This window comes from Myotis daubentonii, chromosome 17 (assembly GCF_963259705.1).
Source record: "Myotis daubentonii chromosome 17, mMyoDau2.1, whole genome shotgun sequence".
NCBI classification, from domain to species: Eukaryota; Metazoa; Chordata; class Mammalia; order Chiroptera; family Vespertilionidae; genus Myotis; species Myotis daubentonii.
Genome location: NC_081856.1, coordinates 29,152,606 through 29,168,691, shown reverse-complemented (window position 1 = coordinate 29,168,691; position 16,086 = coordinate 29,152,606). Strand labels below are relative to the sequence as shown.

The window sequence follows — 16,086 nt, the reverse complement described above, 5'->3', positions numbered from 1 at the left end:
TGACTTATTTTACTTAGCATAATACTCTCCAGGTCCATCCATGCTATTGCAAAAGGTAAGGTTTCCCTCATTTTTATGGCCAAGTAGCATTCCATTGTGTAAATGTACCACACCTTTTTTTATTTATTCATCTACTGATGGACACTTGGGCTGCTTCCAAATCTTAGCTATTGTAAATAGTGCTGCAATGAACACAAGGGTGCCTATATTCTTTTGAATCAGTGCTTCAGGTTTCTTTGGATATATTCCCAGAAGTGGAATGGCTAGGTCATAACGCAGTTCCATTTTTAATTTTTTGCGGTAACTTCATTCTGCTTTCCACAGTGGCTGTACCAGTCTGCTTCCATGCATAGCCTATCCTCCAATAAATTTGCTGATTTCTGAGAAGTGAATGCAACAATTAAATGAAATGTCTTGCCATCAGATCACTTCTGCCTTTTTACAGGGCATTTGTTCAGAAACCATTGCCATTTGGTGGTGGTTTCACTGATCCAAACAACTTAAGGTTCCAACAACAGTAGAAGGAAAGTTCCTGTGGTGTTTTAAGCAATGGAAAGTAAAACTAATGGAGTTCATTGGACTGAATGGATTGAAGGACCAAGGGCATTCTGGGTACCTGAATATTTCATAATGAAAGTGATAAAGAAATACTACTATTTATTACTAGGAAAGCTTGTTTTGAGTTTGAAAGGAAAATATTATGGGGGTTCTCCACTTTCTATTGCAGATAGAACAGGTCCAAATGAGGATAGTCATGGCTAAGATCTTTCTAGAACGGGGGCCAACTCATAGGTCTTGTCCAGAGACCTGAAGATATGGCTTGAATCCTGTGCCCACAATTTATGGTTTTATGAGAATTTTTTTTTTTAGTTTTTGGCCTCTTGGTCCTTCATTCCCTCATGTATGATAATCATGCTCATTTTATAGCAGTTTTGAAGGATTAAATTTATTTGCTACATCTGGCCATAGTGAGTATTTGATCAAAATAATTTCTTTTTTTTTTTGCTCTATTTCACATTCTATAAATATTTTTTTTATTCTTTTTTTTAAATTAAATCTTTATTGTTCAGATTATTACATTTGTTCCTCTCAAAATAATTTCTTAAGTGTATTCAATACCTTCTCATGACAAAGGTGCAAAAAATAGTTCTTCCAATCTTTGGGAATGAGATTCTATCATGGAGCTAATTTCTACTTAGTCCTCTCAATATTTGCAATGGTTTTAGTAAAACTCATTGAATATTTTCTTTTAGACTTTAACATAACATGTTGCTGTATTTCTACTTTTCTTCCAGTTAAAGATTTGGAAAAAAGAAAGGAACCAAAAACCAGAGTCAAGGTGGACAAAGTAAATGGGAATAAACCATCTGTACCAGAAGGTCAGTTTTTAAAAATTTGCTTATATTGGGGGCTGAGTTGTTTTAATTACTCAGGCAGTGCACACACATGTAGCTGTTGGTCCCATCAGAAGATGGGATCTAATGTGAAAATCTTCCTCAGCCCCCATTTCACTCCTCCTTCTTTCGTCACACATAATAACTGTCAACACTTCCCTCTCCCTTACTTTCCTGTATTCAATACACCTCCCAACTTCTAGCGAATTTATTTTCTATTGAAATACTGACAGAATCTGTTCATTTCTTTCCATGTCTATTGCCAACTCTCAGCTAAGGTTCCATTTCTTTCTTGGCATGCAGTATTTTTTTTTTTTGCAGTATTTATTTTTTATGCAAAATCTCAATGAGTTCTCTACCCAGAAGTTAGAGCAATCTTTTCAAAATAGATCTGACTATTTTCTCCCTACACACACCTTAAAACCTCCTCAGTAGCTTCCTATTGCTCTTAGAATAGAGGCCAGAATCCTTAGCAAGACCTCTAAGGCAATATCTCATAACAAACCTACCTTTCTTTCCTTCCTTCCTCATCTAACAACTGAATGCTTTCTACCCACTGGCTTTTTTTCAAATTCTTTAAAGACCCTGGCCTCTCCCATACAACCATAGCACCTGTGCACTCTCTTCATGGAACACTCCCCACATCACCACTCTGCTTAAATATATTTTTCCCCTTTCAAAGCTAAGTTCAGTCATTACTTTCTCCTAAATATTTCTTAACCTTTCTCCTCTATTACAGGCCCACATACAACAACTAATTTCTCTTAACAGCATTTGTTGCAGTTGTAATTTCCTATTTACTTGTAATTTGAATGGTTGCCTTCCCAACTAGACTGTGAGATCCACGAAAGCAAGAATTGTGTCTGTTTTTGCTCCTCATTGACTCAGTATCTAGCAGTTTCTGATACACAACAAATTTCTGGTTAACATTCAGTGAATAGAAAGACAAATAAATGGTCTACTAAAAATGTTACCTACTAATAGCTAAAAATGTAATTTTTATAAAATTTGCCCCAGTTTCCTTCAACCTATGGCATGAATTTCCAGTTACATTTCTGTGAATATACAAATGTCCATATGGTCTGCCATATTGCATTTCCTGTTCTGTGCATTGCTTTGTCACTTTGAGAACTTTCCATGTTATTGCCATTTCCTATGCTCCCCCCGTGTGCCTTATTTATTTAGAATTGATCAAGTTTTAAAAAATATATTTTCCTCTCTACTCACCTAGAAGGTTTTCAATCCTTTTGTGTTTTTGTATGATTGTAATGAAACTTTTAATATGCATACAAAAATCAAAGTTTATAACTAATCAATACACAATTTTACAATACTTTAATTATCTAGCTTCTATATTTTACATAATTCATGAAATATACATTAATTTTTATTTATTTTTGTCTCGCCAAAGTATTATAACTATTATATTAAGTCATTGTCTAAAATTTCTCATGTTTAAAAATTTCTTTGCTCATCATTCCATTGGTATCTCTGACCTTCTCTATGTGTTCAGTTTCCTTTAGGGAAGATGTATGGTGGTAAACTCATACAAAAATATACTCACCCATACTCTGTTGAAGAATTAGCTGGGTACTAGGTTGAGTGTTGTCTCTAATCAGTTAGAAGATATTTCACTATGTTCTGCCTTCTATTTTTGACAAGTCTGGTGTCAGTCTAAATGTTACTCCTTTTCAAGTATTGTCTGTGTTCTCTTTGGATGCTTTTCAGGCTTTGTGTCCTTTGTCTTTAGTGTTCTGTTGTTTCACTACAATGAGTCCAGTTGTAGACATTTTTGTGCTCCCAGAATAAAGATGTATCTTTCACTAATTCTGGAAAATTCTCAGCCATTAGCTCTTCAAATATTCTTTTTCTCAGTTATCTTTCTCTGCTTCACCCTGAAATTAATCATATCTTCAAGGAGTCCTGTTTCTTTTCATGAAAAATTATACTTAGAAATCAACATGTGGGTTGATTCAACTAGATATGTACTTATTGCTTCTAGATTGTCAATGCTTCCAAGCCCACTTAGCTGAAAATACACACACACACACACACACACACACACACCATTATTCCTCTACCTACCTATCATTTATCTTATTGGATCTTATGTCTACCTTATACCCATATTTTAGGGTTCATTATAGCCCCTTTTTTCTATATTAAATTTATGTTTTCAAGAATTCAAAAACACATGAGACAGAATAAGTCATTCAGAAAATAATCGTTGGAACACTTGCATTATACCTGTGCATAAAATTATAAGATTTCCCTGAGGGCAAGGGGATGGGATTCTCTTAGCAATAGACCCCCAGTTTTCTCTTTCCCCACCCCCACCTCTCTTGCTAAGACAGTTTTAAAGGATTTTGACACCTTTTTCTGTTGGCCTCCAGCAAATTTTATTATTCTAAACCTATGAATGCTCCAGTGGTAAGAAATCATAGCTCTGCATTAAATAAGTTTTCAAATGTTCTCATTTTTAAGAGAACTTGTAGCATATATATTTTTTCTTTTAAATCGGATACTTTTCAACTATGAGCACTGCTATAGATTTTGGCAGAGTCTGTCCCTCATAGGTATGCTTGGACTTGTCTGATGGATACCGTTTTTTCTTGTCTAAGAATTTTCTGTTAAACATCTTGTTTCTATACCTGCAGGGCTGACTGTTGGTATCAAATTAAACAGGTGTTTCAGCCTTAGAAATTGCAAAATGTCAGGATCTGTTTGTTATTGAGAAATTGGAATAACAGGGATGATTGAGTGGTTGTATATTTCAAAAAATCACCTTGAACAACCAAGGTAAACATACAGTAAAATCATGTTCAAATCATATAGTCAAATCAGAGCTGAAAATAATTGCAAATTAGCTTCTGGAGATGAGGAAGTTTTATTTTTAAATAGTGATGGTTAGGCAAAGCACCCTTTCTTGGGTTAGTATTAATTTATGATAAACAGGAAATAAACCAGAGAATTGTACAAATAAACTTTTAGAGCAAACTTTATATAAAAGTATTTACAAAGGACCATATACTTTAAAAGGAAATAAAACCCATTTAGGTATCTTATATTGTGGTAGGTAGAGTTTGGAGAGGGTAGACAGGAAGAGATGCTAAAGGCAATGGGGATAAAACCAGAGTCAACAGTCTCAGGGAATGTTGTTTGGGGGAATAAGAGGAATTTCATTGCAGGAAAGTGAGAAATAAATACGGATCAAGTGGAGTTGAGTTATGGAGAGCTTTGAAGAGCACAGTGAATAGTTTAGGCTTAACTTGGTAGGTGAAGGAGGGAAGAGATAATCTTAAAATTTAGAGTTGGAAGGTACTTTGAGAGCCATGTAGCTCAAGCAATTGAGAAGATGGTTGAGGCTCTTTATCCATGCCATTAAGGGTTGACCAGCATCTGCTTTTATTGACAAAGATCTCATTGTTTTCCAAGGCAGTGGTCTATGGAAATCTCGACTGTTAGAAAGATATTTCTTGAATTGAGTTGAAATCTGTCTCCTTGTGGGCATACAGAACACTCTTAATCCCCCTTTTGTATACAGCCCTTTAATATTTGAAGACAGCTGTTATGTCCTCTCCAAGAACCTTGCAGTTTATGAGCAAAAGAGAAATGTGATGTTTACTGGATTGTCAGTTACTCTTGAGATGCAGGGCTCTGAGTGACAGAAATGTTCTTTTGGCTGAAGTTTAGGGATTCGGCATCTCACATCTGCAAGTTGTCATGGTGTTATTTATCCCAGGTTGGATATAGCACAAGTGGGTATAACTTTGATTTCAGGCTATCTGTAATTGCGAGGCTTGGCAATCTTTCCTCCCTTCCTTTTTTCTCCCTCCTTTTCTTTTTCTTCCTTTCCTCCCTCCCTTTCCCTCTCTTCCTCCTTCCCTTTCTCCTTTCTTTCCTTTCAAATATTTTTCTATGATAAGAGTTGAATAGCTCAGTAGCTAAGTGGTTCAGGCTATGGAGTCATTTCTGGATTTTAATTCCAACTTTTCTACCTGCCCAATTTGTGATGCAAGTTATTTAACCGTTCAAATTACTTAAGCTTTCTTTTTTTAATGGAAAGAGGAGAACTTCTATCTTAAAGCATTAATATCTGGCTTAAATGGAAAAGATATATGCAAAGAGCATCTGATGAAAGCAGTCATGAAATGGTAGGTCATTCCATTCTTGTAAAAAAAGAAAGCATTGAAAAGTGTCTACCATAGCCAGTAAATAAATAACTGTATGTATTAATCAGGATTCTCCATATGGAAATAGGATCCATATACATATGGAAAGAGATTTATTGTAAGAAATTGCCTCATGATTACGGAGTTTAGTAAGCCCCACAATTTGTGGCTGGCAAGCTGGACACCCAGGAGAGCTCCTCCTGTAAGTTCCAGCCTGTACACTGGCAGGTTCCATATCCAAGAAGACCAGTGTTGCAGGTTTAGTCCAACGTTACAGCTGAAGGCAGCCAGGCAGGAGCAGTTCCCTTTTACTCAGCCTTTTTGTTCTATTCAGGTCTTTAGTCAGTTGAATGAGGGCCACCCACATTAGGGAGGGCCATCTGCTTTACTTAATCTACAGATTCAAATGTGAATCTCATCCAAAAACACAGACACACTCAGAATAATGTTTAACCAAATGTCTGGGCACTGCGTGGACTAGTCATGTTGACACACAAAATTAACCATCACTACGTAATAGATTTCTCAGAAGTAAGAAGTTCTGCCAGTGCCCAGCTGGTGTGACTTAGTGGTTGAACCAAGAGGTGGCTGGTTCCATCCCCAGTCAAGGCATGCCCAGGTTGTGGGCTCGATCCCCAGTAGGGGGTATGCAGGAGGCAGTCGATCAATGATGTTTCTATCTCTCTATCCTTCTCCCTTCCTCTTTCTCTAAAATCAACAAAAACATATTTTTTTAAAAAGAAGTTCTGAAAAGAAAAATAAAACAGAGTAAGAGAAGAGAGTGATGGGAAGTGCTGTTTTAGATTGGTAGTCAGCCATCAGGGATGCTATGAAAGGTAAATCTATTCCAAGGCTGGACTAATGAGTACTAAGTTCACTCTGATGGATGTGAAATCAGACTCCTGCTCCCCATCTGCTAGATGGACAAATTGTAACATGAATCCAACAGGTAACTAGTGGCCATCCATTATGTGAGGACATCTTCTATGCTATTGGTAGTGTGGTACGATGGAAAAGGCATATTGGACCAAACATTTAGAAGTCCTGATATCCAGCTCAGGCTCTGCCAGTAACCACTAAGCCATTCACTTGTCTGTCTGAACCTCAATTTCATTTTCTGAAAAAAATGAGAACAATTAATGGCTCTCCACAAAAATCTTGTATTAGATGTGCCAATGTATTAAAAAAACAAACACCCCTTTAAAACCATTAGCTTAAAAAAAAAATCCAGTGATGCAGCTAAAGCCAATCTTGAGAGCGAGCTCTTGGTTTGAAAACTTGGAACTTAAGTGCAAAATTGTTCTGTGACCACAGTTTTCCTTCAGATGTTTTGGTTTATGAATGGTATACCTAGATATTTTGCTAGTAGCATAGAAAAAATAATCCAGAGCCACTAAAAGAATCAGACTAATGCTGGGGAAAATTATTGTGAGGTAGTTCTGATTGTATATTAAAATAACGTGAGTAAAAATAGTAAATGCTCGCCTTTCATTTAGCTTTGCCTCCAGCATTGGAAAAGTATCAAGGAAGATAGGCAAAGCCGATGCCAACTCCCTGATCCCTAAATAACTGTAACCCACTTTCCCAGTGGAGTCCTGGAGCTGGAGAGACCACATTTAATTCAGCCATCATGGTCCATTTTTCTAGGGCCCTGCCAGGCAGATGAATTACTATGTAAGAAGAGGAATTCTTTTTCAACAGCACAGTTCAATGTAGTTCACATTCATTGATGAGCTACATGCCAAGAGCTGAGCCAGACAAAAGGGATCAGAAGAGAAAACACAAATTTCTTACCTCTCAAGCTTACCTCTTACCTTTCATAGTCCGGGAGATAGGAATGGAAACAAATCGTAATAGTCCAGGTGCTGGTACAACAAAACAGGTACAAATGCAGAAGCAGTTAAAGAGAGGCAGGTGAGCTTGAATATAATGATGCACATAACTTTCAGATATAGAATGTTGGCACATGGTTAACTTTCCAAAGCTGCCTCTTCATGCACCTCAGAAGGTAGAATATAATGGGAATAATTCCTTCCAAATGTTATGATGTTTGTGTTGTAGCCTGTATATTGGATGCTCTCCTTTGACTGCATTCAGCGGCTTAACTTTTTATTTATTTTTTAACACTACCTGTATTTTCAGAATTGTCTTTTGCTAAAGACCACATACAGCCCTAACCGGTTTAGCTCAGTGGATAGAGAGTTGGCCTGCGGACTAAAGGGTCCCAGGTTCGATTCCGGTCAAGGTCATGTACCTTGGTTGTGGGCACATACCCAGTAGGGGGTGTGCAGAAGGCAGCTGATCGATGTTTCTCTTTCATTGATGTTTCTAACTCTCTATCCCTCTCTCTTCCTCTCTGTAAAAAATCAATAAAATATATTTTTAAAAAAAGACCACATACAGTCACTTTTTCAGATCTCTTCCATTTTACTTGTATCCATTTGAGTGTGTTTATTTAGTTCTGTATATTTTTTCACATGTGTATGTTTTTGTATCCACAAACACAGTCAAAATGCTGAACAATTCTATCACCATAAATATCTGTATGTTGCCTCCTTATAACCACATCTATCTCCTTCCCACCCTCCATCCTTAATCCCTGACAACCATGAATCAGTCCTCAATTTCTAATTTTTTTTTTTTTACTTAAAAGGTATTATATAAATGGAATCATGGAGTAGGTAATCTTTTGGGATTAGCTCTTTTCTCTCAGGTGTGTGTATTGGTAGTTCTTTTGTTTTTATTACTGAGTAGTAAGTAGTACATGGTATGGATGTTTAACCATTGACTTTGAAGGACATCTAGACTTAGATTTTGGCTATTATGAGTGAAACTGCTATGAACATCTGTGTACAGTGTATGTGTGCATGCGTGTGTGCATGTGTGTGTGTGTGTGTGTGTGTGTGTGTGTGTGTGAATGTAAGTTTTTATTTCTCTGGAATCAATGCCCAAGAGTGCAATTGTTTGTTTATATGGTAATTTTATCATATACTTTTAAAAAGAAACTGCCCAACTGTTTTCAGAGCAGTTATACCATTCTATAGTCCCATGAGCAATGTCTGAGTGATCCAGTTTCTACGCATACTTTCCAGCACTTGTTATTACTGTTTTGTTTTTAGCTATTTTGATAGGTGTGTACAGTGAAAACTTATGGTGGTTTTAATTTGTACTTTCCTGGTAGTTATCAGTTTGAACATCTTTTCATGTGCAAACTTGCCATCTGTATATCCTCTTTTCTTCTATTTTTTTTTCTTAAAAGTTTCTTAGTTTTACTTACTACATTTAAGTTGATTATCCACTTTGAATTAATTTGGGTATAAAGTATGAGGTTTTGATCAAATTTATTTGTTTGTTTTCATGTTGCTCCAGCACTGTCTGTTGCAGTATTTTGCACATTTGTCTAAAGCTATATTTAGATTTAAAATCAGATAGTTGCGCATATTTGTATAGGTCTGTTTTTGGCTTTTCTATTATTTTCTATTGATGTATGTGCTTATCCCTCTGAAAAACTAGACTATACTGAGTACTATATCTGTATAATTAGTAGGCTAAATATCTGGTAAAATAATTCTTTCCACGTTATTCTTCTTTTTCATGATTGTTTTAGCTATTCCAGGGTCTGTGCCTTCCCATATAAATTTTAGAAAAAGCTTGACTATATCTAAAAAAAAAAATGTCTTTCTGAGGTTTGGTAGGAATCATCTTAAACTTATAGATAAATTTGGAGATAATTGCATCTTAACTATGTTCAGCCTTCCAATCCATGAACATGGTAATCATATTTATTTATTTGTTTATTTATTTATGTCTTCTTTAATTTCTTCTATCAATAGTGTAATTTTCAGCACACAGATCCTGCAGATGTTTTAAGTATATACCAAAATATCTCATTATCTTTGGAGCACTTATAAATGGTATTAAAGTTATCTTTTTTTCAGTTGAAAGAGCACAAATTGTATATTATTGTGACCTTGATTTTTCTTATTACTATGATACCAGTGTAATTTAAATTCTCTTCATTCATTTATTGGCTATATATCTTTCTTATTCTGTAAATTTTTATTTATGTTTTTTAAAATATATTCTTGATACTGTTCTTTTTAGGTTTTTTTATATTGTACATGTCTTCTCCAGTTGGAACTTGTCTTTATATATTTCTTAAGGTTTTTTTATGAGCAACTTTCAAAATTGTAATATTAAATTTGACAGTTTTCTAATTTATAGTCAATTTTATCTTACTTTGGAACTATATAGAATTTATATCTCTAAGTCAAAATGACTTGAGTGAGCTGAATAGACAGAATATTTTTATTGGAAAATTTTTGAAATAGATAATACCTGTTTCACAGTCCTCTTCTACATATAGAAAGATTTCTAAGACCTTATCTTCAGAGTACCCAAACAAAAAAGTGAAATAATATTCCCAATAGTTTTGGAAAAGAAAGAAAGCTACTCTCAATTTGAGGCAAGTTTCCCTATTAAAAATGAGAGAAACAGATTCTTAATGCTTCATCAAACTTCAATTTTCCTGATCATTTTTTAAAAATAAATTTTTATCCCATGATTTCTTGCAGTATTCTGTTTTAGAATATTTTGGTCTGATACAGTAGGATTGTATCCCAAATCGATGGTGGCTTTGTATTTGGTTATTAAAGGAGGGAAATATGTTGCCTTAAAATGTAATATATCAACTTTGGATTGAGCTGTACCATATAGCTTCCATATGAGTATCTGAGTATTTCATTGGCAAATATATTTTTCCCCATCTGGTAAAAGGATCTAGATATTCCATGTATATTTATGTCTGGGGAAAAAATCCAAGATCTTTTTAGCAAAAATATGGCCTGCTAGGTGCAGAGATATAGATTAAATTGCCTACCTGTGGTCGGCAAACTGCGGCTAGCGAGCCACATGGTGCTCTTTGGCCCCGTGAGTGTGGCTCTTCCTAAGCCTTAGGAGTACCCTAATTAAGTTAATAACAATGTACCTACCTATATAGTTTAAGTTTAAAATATTTGGCTCTCAAAAGAAATTTCAATCGTTGTACTGTTGATATTTGGCTCTGTTGACTAATGGGTTTGCCGACCACTGGAGCCCAATCATAGTAATCCAACTCTTTTTCTCTCCAGGAAAGAATATTCCATTTATTTATGAATACTTATACATTTTGGGTTTTATTACATAAATTATATTTCAAATATTGTTTTATAATCATTTAATGTTAGAAAACAAACTGGGCATTTGTTGGGCAATTTCAAGAAGTTGGCAAGACACAAAGAAACACACACACACACACACACACACAAAATTCATGATCTCCAGTCCTAATATGAAAATTCAGCGAAGTTAGTTGTTTTTGGAAACACAACCTACAGTATGAAGGAATGCTACTAAAGATACTAACAATACCCTGTAATTTTGAAGAGTTCTTAGACACAGTAAGAGTATTTTAGCATCTTCGTTCTGTGTGCACGACAGTGGTGGTTTTCACCTAGTCAAGCATAGGCCTACCCTGTATATTAGACAGTCTTTTCCTTTGTTGCAAAGACAGCTGTTTGCCCTTGGCACCTTGCCCATAATCACTGCAGGCTGGGGCTTTCCAGCCCCCGGGCATCCTGTTCTAAATCCCTGTTCTGAGACCTACATGAGCCATTTAAAAATCAAGTATTGAAATGATTTTAAGGGACAAAATCTTATTGCCATAGAGACACAATACAGTAGTCCCCCTCATAGGCTGTTTCACTTTCTGTGGTTTCAGTTACCTGTGATCAACTGTGGCCCAAAAATATTAAGTGGAAAAGTCCAGAAATAAGCAATTTATAAGTGTTAAATTGTACACCATTCTGAGTAAGTGAAGAAATCCCCCACCTTTCTGTGACATCTTGATCCTCCCTGCTCCGGTCTTGAATCATCCCTTTGCCCAGTGTTTTTACACTGTACATGCTTCCCACCTGTTAGTCACTTAGTAATCAATTAGGTTATCAGATTGACTTTCATGGTATCAGCATTGCAGTGCTTGTGTTCAAATCACCTTTATTTGATTTAATAATGGCCCCAAAGTGTAAGAATAGTGATGCCAACAATTAGGATATGCCAAAGAGAAGTCATAAACTTTATCATAGGTATGAATGTAAAGAAAGAAACATATATATATATAAAACATATATATATATATATAATACATATTACACACATATAACATATAAATGTGTGTGTATATATATGTGTGTGTATATATATATTAGAGGCCCAGTGCACAAAATTTATGCACAGGTAAGGTCCCTAGGCCTGGTTGGCAATCAGGGCCGATCTGTGGGGTGACTGGCGGGGTGATCGGGGGGCCCCCGCTGGCACCTGCCTTGGCTGACTTGGGGCCTACAGGCTGGGTGCAGCTCCTGTGTTGAGCATCTACCCCTCGTGGTCAGTGCACATCATAGAGACTGGTTGTTCCACCGGTCATTCTGCCGTTTGGTTGATTTGCATATTAGGCTTTTATTATCTAGGATATCTATTATTCGTGGTTTCAGGAATCCACTGGGGGTCTTGGAATGTATCCCCCATGGATAATGGGGGACTGCTTTGAGCACAAGAATTTGAATCTGAAGAAACTCTTGGGCCCTTTCTACTTTTCTTCTTCCCCAAACCATTCCTACATTAGCACAGGTCTGTGTGTCTTTCTTAGGCTAAATGTACGGCCCTGAATTTTCCTTGAGTCCAGGAATCCCTCATTTCTCTTCTCCTGTCATTTCCTCCAGCTTACTTATCAGAACTGGAGAGCTGTCTCTGCTTCCCGGCTGTCTTCCCCATCTCTGCTTACTCTATCACACTGGTGTTGCTAAGACATTTCCTGGAAAGAATCTGCAGGCTGAAACCAAAGCTAGATGATTTTGCACAGACATTGCTTTCTCAAATATGCAGAAGGCTTGTGTTGCCAGGATGGTGTGAACCTGCCAGTGCTTTGCTATTTCCAGAACACTGACTCTGCAGGCAGCCAGCGATTACCATGATTTTTGCCCAGTGAAAATGCATTTAAGGGAAGGGTTGTAAAAATATGGTTGCCTTAATGGGAACTTTATCATATTCTTAGCACTAAGTTATTTGAAGGACATGAAAATAGACTCACTCTTTTTAAAAGTTCCAACAGTAACACGGGTGCTTTTCTGGTTTGTACTTTGCAGAAGTGAAATTTTTCTGTCAAACTCCAGCAATTGCTGATATTGTAATCCTGGTTGATGGTTCATGGAGCATTGGAAGATTCAACTTCAGACTGGTTCGGCTTTTCTTGGAAAACCTGGTTACAGCGTTCGATGTGGGCTCAGAGAAGACACGGATTGGTACACCTTCTACTATTCATAGCAGTCAACTGTCAATGTAAAACTTTGGGGAAGCCTCTTAAGAAATTTCAAAAACTCTTTACAGAGTGACTTTCAGAATTACAAGATCTACTATAGTGGTGTTCCCCAAAATGCAAATTTGGATCAATAGGATATGCCAATTATTTATTCCTACTAATTTTGCTATGACACTGTCATTCAATTAATTATTGAACCCATTTTAATTTTCTGGAAGTCAAAATCTTCTCTAATTATTTTTATTATTATTTTAAAGTTAGAGTTGGCTTAGAAATTTATTAGGTAAAAGTTTTCTTTTTAAAGGAAACAGTCAAACTAGTGAAACATTATACTAAAACAACTGGAAATTGGAAATAATTTTATAGTACAAGATAATCTTTGTCACATTAAAGCTAGCTGAGATAAAAAGCAAATAAAAAAGTTTAAAATCTTTAAGCAACATGTTCACTTTATTACAAAAGTCTCCTAGTTTTGCTTTTAAATAGCCATTAAGGAAACTCCTTCCTTTGAGAATAAAAACCAACATATAAATCTAGACCTTTTATCTACAAACATAATCCAGACTTAAAAAAAACCACATGCTAAGTACCTAATACTTTAAAAGTGGTCACTTCCAGATGGCTATAAAATAGATACATTTCCTCAGCCCCCAGATAATTAATTCTCTCGATTAATTCCTTAAATTAATGCCAGGAATCCTCTTCCTCTCCCTCCCCTGCCCCTGCAGGAATCCTTCTTGAAAGTACATAGTGAGGTGGGGAAAAAAATGTTGCAAAGATTAGGCCGTTCATCATTTTAGTTTCTGGAATAGTCCACTACCTTTGAGTAACCAATCATTTCTGGGTGGGCTTCCTTATCTTTCTTATCCAGGTCTTGCACAGTATAGCGGTGATCCCAGAATAGAATGGCACTTGAATGCCTTCAGTACAAAAGATGAGGTGATCGAAGCTGTCCGAAATCTGCCATACAAAGGAGGAAATACCCTAACAGGTATGTTTTGTTCAGTCCACAACATATTTTGCTGAAGAATAGTCTTATTTCTTTAGTCGGCCTCTTTGTAAGACTTAGCATAGTACTTTTTTAAACCAAAGGAAGTCTTCATTTCTCCTATCCTGTCACTTCCTCTAGCTTCTAAAGTTCTCCGATGGTTCTTTTCTCAAACTCAGCTTCATAAGTTAAAACCCAGACATCTCTGTGCATATGAATAGAGTGTCCCAGGAGGGGCTTGGTTGACCTAGAAGGAAATGGAGTAGTCTCTGAGGCTGACAGCACTCGTAGCTGTTTTAACCATTGTGAGTCCCTTTTCCTCCCTCTCTTTTCACCTGTTTTCTCCTCCAGCCACCCTGTCTATGAAATAAACACAAATTACTACCTTGTATTTAAGGAAGGTATTTTCTTGGCCCTTATTCTGCAATCAGTAGCTATCATGAAAATATTTGCAGATCTTTGGCTCACTGATATTTTTAATAAATGAAGAATGTGAGAATATTTAGATGATAATTATCTTAGCCACAAGGGGTTATCACAGGTTTTACCCTTACTGCACATCCAATATATATGCTCAATTAAAATACATAGATGTTGTCATTGACTTTTAAGGAAACCACTGAAATCCTGACAATTGCTTTGCCAATCTGAGGCATAATCTAATGGGTGTTTTGTTCATACAACTAAAAAAATATTTAACACAAATTGTATAAAAAATATTGCAGCATTTCTTATTTTTTCTCGGTGAAAAGTGTCACATTCAAAAGGCAGGGGTTCAGTTTTCTTTGAGATCTTCCCCCACTACCTCTAAGAAAGAGAGATAGGAAAGAATTTTTTGGTTTTATAGGCCATCATTAGCAAAACTGAAAGTGTAGAGATAATATTTGGAACAGACACTATTGTGCGGGGATTCTTGCTTTATTCTAACTTATAAAGGTTTACATTTTCATGTACACAGATCTGTCATGTCCATGGGCCACGAATTCAATGTTCGTTGTAAATGCGAATTTCTGAAATGATGCAGTGGTCAGTTATTTGTATTGCCTCTCTTCCGGTGGAGTTGAGTTTTTCATCCGATCTGTCAAGGAAGAGGTTGTTGTAAAAATGAAGGTGAAAGTTTGCATCTAATAAAAATCCCTTTAGTTCAACAAGTTACCCATCTTGTGGTTACACTTTGCAGGACTGGAAGGGTTTTTATTAGAGGTGGTTGGCTTGTGTTTATTTTTCCTTGTCTTCTGCCAGGTCTTGCTTTGAACTACATTTTTGAAAACAGCTTTAAGCCAGAAGCAGGAGCAAGGACTGGAGTATCCAAAATTGGCATCTTAATCACAGACGGGAAATCCCAAGATGATATTATCCCACCATCCAGGAACCTTCGTGAATCTGGTGTGGAACTGTTTGCCATAGGTATGTGTTACTTATAGTTCTGTTTCAACAATGGGGACAGATGCACAGCCACTTAAAAATGATATGTAATGCAAAGTGCACTTCAATGGAAAGCCAAGAGACCTATACATTTTCTAGTCCTGACTCTCATCACAACTAGTCATATGATCTGAGCCCTACAACCTACATTTAAAATGGAAGTGATGGTAACTGTTTTGTGCCCTATAGCATGAAGACCCCTAAGGCGAGATACCATATGTAAAGTGTTGTGAAAAGTATAAAGGACAACGCTTAGGTTCATACTTATTACTTTTTACCAGTCAGGACTTTTCTCTTTAGTATCTTGTTATAGGCTCTCTCTTTTCTGGTGGTATATGGAGAAACCAGTTTATCATTTTCAAGTAATTAAGGTCCTGCAGTTATTTAAAGAAAGCACAAAGTTCCAGATATGCAGTATTATTTCTCTGAAGCTCTTTTTAAGGTATCATTCTTGTGGAAAAGAATATATACTAGTATATATCTATATATTCACACATGCAGAATAACTGCAAAATACTTAGATGATACAACTTTGCTCTTGAGGAAAATGCTTACATTTTCTTTGGCAGTAGGTGGGTCTTCTATTTCATCGAGACTGACAAAACAAAAACAAACCTAAATCTAGACACAGTTCTTCTGGCCCATTCCTAGATTTGCTATCAAAATGTGGTTTATAGAATGTTTCATTCAAGAAGTATTTGCTTATCTGCTGTGTGCCAGGCATTGTGGGTGGGTGCTGGGGCACAGAGATGAGGA

General features: G+C 36.3%; 1 protein-coding gene across 4 annotated transcripts in view; it reads left to right on the top strand.

Annotated features, from left to right (window-relative positions):
* The window catches only part of COL14A1 (collagen type XIV alpha 1 chain), a 178,020-nt gene that overhangs the window by 30,100 nt on the left and 131,834 nt on the right, over positions 1 to 16,086 (top strand). For all 4 annotated transcript variants that reach the window (XM_059671813.1, XM_059671814.1, XM_059671812.1 and 1 more), the window contains exons 5-8: positions 1,296 to 1,379; positions 12,745 to 12,900; positions 13,789 to 13,908; positions 15,148 to 15,312. In XM_059671813.1, the coding sequence (XP_059527796.1) occupies positions 1,296 to 1,379; positions 12,745 to 12,900; positions 13,789 to 13,908; positions 15,148 to 15,312 (525 nt within the window). The remainder of the gene's footprint in view (positions 1 to 1,295; positions 1,380 to 12,744; positions 12,901 to 13,788; positions 13,909 to 15,147; positions 15,313 to 16,086) is intronic.